The sequence below is a fragment of the Herpailurus yagouaroundi genome, unplaced genomic scaffold (genome assembly GCF_014898765.1).
Source record: "Herpailurus yagouaroundi ecotype Mexico unplaced genomic scaffold, PumYag 181, whole genome shotgun sequence".
Classification (NCBI taxonomy): Eukaryota; Metazoa; Chordata; class Mammalia; order Carnivora; family Felidae; genus Herpailurus; species Herpailurus yagouaroundi.
The window spans coordinates 35,550,899-35,558,367 of NW_024412412.1; the positions used below are offsets into that span (position 1 = coordinate 35,550,899).

The following is a 7,469-nucleotide window of genomic DNA, read 5'->3' on the forward strand; positions in this document are numbered from 1 at the left end:
GCCCCGACTCTCTTTGGGCTCTGGGAGGGGTAGTTCTGACTAGGCAAGTTGCACAAGCACAGAGGAACTCAAATGGGGATGCCCCCCAGGACAAGACATCTGGAACTGTCTCCAAGGGTGTTCCAAATCTTGCTGTGGGAGGCAGAGCTCAGAGAGCAGAGCCATATCTCTAGCTTGGAAGGGACTTTGAAGGTCTTTTGGTACTTATGACCTTGCACTTTGCAGAAGGGGAAACTGAGGCTTCTTAGAGGAGAACCTATAGCAATCTGGAGACCTAACCAAGGTCCTCTTTTTGGAGCCCTTCCCAGTGCAGCAGCCTGACACTGCATCAACCCCAGATGCTACTGAATTTCCCTCCCCCAGAGCCCAAATGTCCCCTCCCCAGCAGGGCTCCTCATTTGCAGATCTGAGTCACCTCTGCGTCTATTATTATGGACTTATTAAAATGATCCTCTGCCAGAGTATGAAAGCTCCAGAAAAATTAGAGTCACCTCGCTGACACTTGCCTGGGCTCAGGGCCAAATGAACATGTGTCATCCAGAGCTTGGGGCATAGCCTCCTTGGGCTAGGGGAAAGCTGAAGGGCAAATGACCACTTCCTGAGGGCCTATTATGGGCCAGGTGCTTTCACACACATCAGCTTCACAATGGCCCTGTGCTGTAGTATTCCCACTTAACAGATAAAGAAACTGAGGCACAAAGAAGTTAAAAGGATTGCCAGGTAGGCGACAGTGCCTGGGTTTGATTCAGAGGCTGGAATCTTCCCATTGCACTGTCCTGTCCTCCCTCATGTATGCCAGGGACCACCTGGGCTGTAAGACATGGGCAGGCCCATCTGAATATGTGGCCCTCTCAAGGGTCTCCTCCACATCTCTTCTGGCTGACCAAGGCTGCGCCTCCATCCTGAATAACACCAGGGGGGGCTGTGGAGTCACAAATGCCAAGGAGCCTTCTTTTAAAGGAGTAGTGGGCAGCACTGGTGTCCAGAATTCCATGGATGGGGAGTGACCTCCAGGATCCATCCTTCCACCTCTGGTCAGGACACCCCCACCCCACCCCAGAGGGGTTTTTGGAATCCTCCCAGAGGAGCAGGCTTTAGTCTTCCTTTTGTGAGCCCTCTGGGTTTCTTAGGAAAAGATTGACTCCCAGTGTCCTCTTAGTGGGGGATGAAGGCAGCAAACTGAGGTGGGGGTGGGGGTGGAGCCACATGCAGGTTTCTCCAGAGAGCCTGCTTCTCCTTCCTCTCTCCAGATGGCTGCTCTCTGGCATACTGCCAGCCCTGTGCTGCTCAAGGCGCGCGTCAGAGCTGGGTCAGGGCACTCGCTGGAATCTGCCCTGGGGTCCCTTCTGGCCTGTGTTTCTCTAATCTGACCTGGTGGAGGGAAAAGAGGTCTACATGAGAGTGGGTGCACACGCAAACATACGGAAACACCACCTCCCTGTGCTGGGTTTAGAAGACACGCTTGGCTGCCACAGAGAGCCACAAGGTGAGGGACTACCCTGGGCTGTGGCTGCCACTGTCCAACCAAGGGATTCCAAGTTAGCCCCGCTCCAGTACAGGCAGGGAGGGAAAATGAGGCAGAGGCCACCAAGGGGTGTTTCCAGGTTACAAGTGGGGCATAGCACAAACACATAGACTCAACACATACACATGGACACACACACTCATGCCTCCACCTCCCTGTTTTGGTCTTCTCTGCCTATCTATTCCTTCCCTTCTGGGCTAGCAACGTTCTTTTAATCGTGAATGGATGACAGTTCTCCCAAGGTAGTGGGAGGGGAGGTGCCAGTCCTGAGGACCCTCACCGTTTTGTATGGTTTTGGTGTGCGTCTCTTCTCTGTGTTAGGAAAAGAAGTGGCTGGGGTCCCAAGGAAAGGGATGAGGAGGGACCATTCCCCCAAATGGAGGGAGGCCTTCAGGAAGCTGAGCTGAGGTGATTGGCCGTAAAACAGCTTGGCCACAGCATCTGGAGGAGATTGGAACCAGATGTTCCTGGGATGGGGGAGGGGAGGGTGTGGGGCTGGGAGGAGGCTGGAGCAGGAGAAGCAGGCTGGTCAGCAGGAGGCTGGGTTGGGGGGGAGTGGGGAGGGCCTCGTGGCTCTCTGGGGAAGACAGCTGGCTGCCCTATCCCCACTCCCCAAATCAGACACTGCTATTTTTGCAAACTGGAGCAGCAAATCTTTTCACAGATTCTAGAATCAGGCTGTGTGTAGGGACAGTCAAGCACAGGGTGTGACTTGGGAGGTGCCCAGAAAGGCTACCAGCTAGCCAGAAATGTCTCCTGCTGCCCCACAAGCCCCGCCTTGCTGCGGGCTAAGTGTTGCCTTCTCTGGCAGGAGTACATCTGCCCTAAGCTCCTAATGCTTGACTGGAAACTAGTGTACCCAGAAGTTTCCTTTTTGCATAGAAAGAGAGTAGTCCAGGAACTGGAAAATTGTCTGGCAGAGGAAAGGAAAAGAAGGTCCATTTATGGAGAGCCTCCTATTTGCCAGGATCTCTTCAAAGGTTATCTCATTCCTTCCTTGAAACCCTGTGAAGTGTTGTCATTCCATGTGTCTAGATGAAGAAACTGAGGCTCAGAGAGGTTAAATGACTCACCCAGGGGCACACAGCCACCAAATGGTAGCACTGATGTTCAAAACCGGCTATGCATGCAAGTTTGTGACCTTTTTCATGACAGAGAAGCATATCGGGTTAGGGTTGGGGGAGGGGGAAGGGAAAAAGAGGAAAGAAACAGTGAAGCAGAGGTACAGGGCACGTGACTTTCCTTCCACTATAGTTGAGCCAAACTTGGCCCTAGACATCCACCCCCCCACTCCCCCACCCCCCTGCCATGAAGAACCCTGCTCTCTGGCTGCTTGGAGACTAGACAGACCCTGAGTCTTCTTGTCTGTCTCAGCAGTGGCAGGAGGGAGGAGGGTTGCTGGGGAGGATGACAGGCTTGGGGAGTAGAGGCCCAGGGAGGAAATAGCTGACCAGCACCACTGGGCAAACCATGGCAGATTCAGGTCTCCTGGATCAGTATCTCCTAATTCTTTTGTCCTGTCCTCTGAAGGCTACAAGGGTGCTCCTGGAAGGACAAGTCTGAAGCTTCAGGTGCTTATCTCAACCTAGAAGTCGGGCAGATCCATCCCAGCTCTTCCACTACTGGCCATGTACTCAGAACCAAGGGGGCCCTCAGGGGGCCCTCTGGAGCTTGGAGACAGTTGTGGGAGCAGGAGTACCTTCCCGTTGACATGGAGTCAATTGAGCTGATGGTAGCCACACTGGAGTTGGTCTAGTCTAGAACCCTGAAGCCGGCAGAAGGTGAGGGTGGGCAAAGCATTGAAGAGTGCATGAATAAAGTTCTGGAATATATATTAATGACCTGCACCCAGGTCCTGAGCAGCCTCTACCACTGGGAGGCAGCCTCTGAAGATAGGCCCAGAGAAGACAGGGAAGGCCCACCAGCATGATTCCTAAGTCGTTAGAGGGATCTGGGTCTATGGTGGTGATGAAGTCTTGGGACAGGCATCTGGGGTGGCTGCATGAGTCAATCCTGAGCTGCCTCTGGCTGTGGCATTGCTGTTCACAGAGCCCTTGTTCGGGGTGGAAGACTGGGTACTCGCTTTGGGCTGCAGGCCACTCTCCACAGTCCGGGGAGTTCTGAGCCTGGTTCCTTCTGGGCATGTGACTCATGAACTGGAAGTAGGGTCCTCTGAGCTTCAGAGGGCCCTGGAGGGCTGGTGAGGAGAGCTGTGACCACCAACTACAAATTCTGCCAAGTGGGAATGGCAAAGTGTCTGGGTGAGATGCCCAGGCAGCTCCAATGGTTTGCAGGCCTTTCCATTCTACTCATGGTCCTCCAGGCTGTCCTGACCACCGAGGTCAGAGGAGGTGGAGGCGGGGAAGGGTGGCTATGATGTCACAGCCTGTGACCTCACTGGAGCAATAGGCAGGAACCCCTCGGGCCATCCCCCCTTTCTTGCAGGACCTCAAGGCCTCATCTGCTCTCAGGACGGAAAGAGAGGGCTGCAGCCCGACAGTGGGAGCAGGCTGGCTTCCTGGAAGGAGAGGGTCCTGCATACACATCAGATGCCAGCAATGTGTCTGGTTTCCACTACTGCTTTCTGCTTCAAGGGCCCATCTGGGGTGTACCATACCATAATGCTGCCTAGGGGTATGTCCCCTCCCACAGTCCAGAGAGCATAAGGCACAACATGTGCTTCTGCAATAGGGCGGAGCTTGAGGCCAGTAAAAGACCTACAGACCCACTGAAGGATCTCAGGGAGCCCTGGGGGTTGGAACAGCATGCCTGGCTCTGAAATGTGGGAGGGGCTAGCCCAGGCATAAGAACGTGGGTCTTCTCTCTTTCTTTCCCTTTGAGATCCATGTAGAGTAAAGGGAGAGAGAGGCTCCTCTGAATGGAAGGGGCAGGGATGTGGCTTCTCTCCTCCTGGTCTCTGGGAAACAGGTCTGTGCCTCACTGCTGTCTGGGGAGGGAGGGGGCAGTGGCAGGAAGGAGGAGGCCAGACAAGACACAGCCTTGGGAGAGGGGGCCAGAGCTGGAATGTTTGCTCAGTGGCTGCCTAGTGTCTGGCTCTTGTCTCCATGAGAAGAGAAGGACCTGCAGGGGGCCAGCACTGGGTGTTTGACCTTCAGGAAGACAGAGTTTCAGGGCCAGTCAGTAGATCCATTCAGGCTGATGCCAGTTTTCTGGCTTCTGGCGAGCTCTCCTGGGACACCCTCCAGCCCACCCACCCCTTCCCCAGTCAGAGACAGAAGACATAGATGGACACCAGCTGGACAGACACATGCCTATCCCCTTTTACTTACCTCCCCCCACTCCCGCCCCCAAACAGCCTCTTTACAGAATGTTCCACTCCTCTCGTTGTGTGGGAGGGCTATGAGCAGTGCGTGTATATGCGGTACGCCTGCAGGCTGAAGTGTGCTAGGAGGCTGTGTTTGTGTGTGCCTGAGTGTGAAATCACACCCTCAGGGGTCCTGGAATCGAGGGAAGGAAGTGCAGCCAGTAGGGCCAGGTGTCCTGGCTGTGGGCTGGTCTCAGACACAGCAAGCTGCACATCTGGAATGAGAAGCACCGCACCCCCCCCCCCCGCCCCCCCGCCCCATGTCCCAGACAGCATCTGGCACACGATACTGGCTGTAACACTTTCAGTTTATTGGCTGGTGTGCCCTGGTGTGGCTGACCAGCCGCTGGGCCTGAGAGAAGCCCCGTCTTGTTTCCCCACCCCCTCTTCTGCAGCCCCTCACGGTGCATCCTGTGGGACTCATATGGAAACTCACACCCCAGGAAGTGGGGAAATAGGGGCTCAAAAAAACCATGTCGAGGTTGGAGAAGGGGTGGGAAATGTACATTACAATGAAGCTATGCCACCGGCTATACACAATACGGTGCACTTAGAGAGGGCAGGGAAAATGGGAGGGTCTGCTGACAGACGCTCTCCCCCCCCAGGCCAGGCCCCCAGAGAGGAATGGCCACTTCAAGTGTCTCCGTGAAAGCTCTGGCTCCCTGGCCCTGGCCCCTTGTTCTGGTGGGGGCAAGGAGGAAGGGATCACGGGGAAGGGGCTCGCGAAGCAGTCCCATTCCCCCGCCTCCTGAGGACAGCCTCACCTGGACCATCGGCCTGCAGGTCCTGGCGCCTGGGGGACAGGGACGGGGTGCCCACCTCCTGCCCACCTCCCACTGTCCAGTCCAGGTGACTGAGGGCAGCAGGCCTCCCGTCCCCGCCCCCGTGTGAGGCAGTGGTCATTTCTTGCTGTGCAGTGTGTCCTGGAACTTGGTGCTGGTGAACCGCAGGTGGAAGCCTTTTTTGGTGATGGTGTCATCTGAGTGGAATTTCACCAGGACAGAATCTCCGGCCGAGTACACCTCCTCAGGAGGCTGACAGAGGAAAAGGATGGGCATGAGGCTGAGGCTGCTGTTTTTCCTCCCCAGGATCCCCCGCTCTAAGGAAGGTGGGCGGCTCCCAGACATTCACCAGATTCCCCCAGCCCCTTGAAGCAGGGGGAAGACTATTGATAGCAAGAGTTTAAGGGGACACCTGGAGGGGGGGAAGAAAAGCAGGGGATAGAGGAGCTTGCCTTAAGTTCAGAGTCACACTTCATACCCAGCGCTGCTATTAACGCTGCTATTAACAAGTTAGTTGTGAAGTCTCAGGCAAGGCACTGTCCCCCTCTGGGCCTCACTTCCCTCAAGGGCAAGCGGGAGTAAATGCTCCCTGCTCTCCAAGCTCAGAAGGGCTGATGGGGGTTGTGGGAGGGAGCAAATGAGAGTGTGGTTGTGAATGGGTTTTGCAAAGGGAGTGGGTTCTCTGAGAGGCTACCTTCTCACTGTCTCAGCCGCCTCTCGGAGAAGACAGAATAGCTGGGTCCTCCAGACATAGCTGTGGCCATTCCCCTCCCATCCTCCCCCAGTTCTGGCCATGGTTGGCTCTAGGCGATGCCCCGGCCTAGCTCCTGCAAGCCCCTCCTTACCTCTGTGTACAGGCCCTCAGAGAGCCGCCCACAGAGCCTCAGCACACGGATGCCCTGGCTCTCAGGGCACAGAAAGCATCATTTCCGAGAACCTTGGGGACATTTCCAGCAACCCTGCCAGGAAGCCCTGACAGGATTGGGTTCCTTCCCCAGGTTCCCTCCCGTTGGCTCCAGCCTGGTGGAAGTGTCTGGAAGAAGCCACCTGGGGACACCCAATTTGGTGTGTGGCTCACTGGAATGTGCCAGATCAAGGGAGTTACAAAGGGCAAAATGGGGAGGGGGTGCCGGCTTGGTGACCAGGGGATTCCAGAGTGATGAGCCAGGCAGGGGAGGGGCCTATGTGCTCTGCTCCTGCCCCACCCCCCCACCTCTCTGCCCTGTCCCAGACCCTGTGAAGCAGAAGCTCTGTCCTAAGGGCACATTCAGCTGGCTAATGCTAGGCCCAGCAGATGCTGCTGCTGCTCCAGGAAGGAAGTTTAACACTTCCTAAGGTGCCCAGGTTACACTGGAGCATAGCCATGAGAGAGGTGAGGGACCAGGGAGGTGAGGGGCAGGAGGGCGTGTGTATTTGTGTGCGTGTGTGTGCACACGCATGCATGGGTGTGTAATGGAGAGGAGAAGACGGTGTTCTCCGAAAGGGGAAAGGATTCACAAAAACAAAAAGAAGCCACAGCTCTGAGAGGAACATAAATCCACCTTTGTCATTTTCCTGTGGCTTCAGTTAAAATCAAGCAAACTTTTGCCCACTGCCTCTGAAAGTGCCATTTTATGGACCAAGAAGCAATGCTCAGTGTCTGCTTGGACAGTAGCACCAAGGGCTTTGGGACCAGCTGGCCTCCCACCAAGAAGGGAAACTGGCAGTGGAAGAGATGAGGGTGTTTTTATGGCTCAGCCAGATGACTGGTTAGCACAGTTCGGCTCAGGTCCTAGGTCCCTGGCTTTTGCTTCAACCTCTGCCCCCGACCCTGGGCCCTGGTAAGCTGCTTTGGGAC

At 55.6% G+C, this 7,469-nt stretch overlaps 1 protein-coding gene across 2 annotated transcripts in view; it reads right to left on the bottom strand.

The window, feature by feature from the left end:
• Positions 1-5,139: 5,139 nt before the first annotated feature.
• Positions 5,140-7,469, bottom strand: part of BMP1 (bone morphogenetic protein 1) — a 44,083-nt gene continuing 41,753 nt past the window's right edge. For both annotated transcript variants that reach the window (XM_040490303.1, XM_040490304.1), the window contains one exon: positions 5,140-5,884. In XM_040490303.1, the coding sequence (XP_040346237.1) occupies positions 5,750-5,884 (135 nt within the window). In that variant the 3' untranslated portion in view covers positions 5,140-5,749. The remainder of the gene's footprint in view (positions 5,885-7,469) is intronic.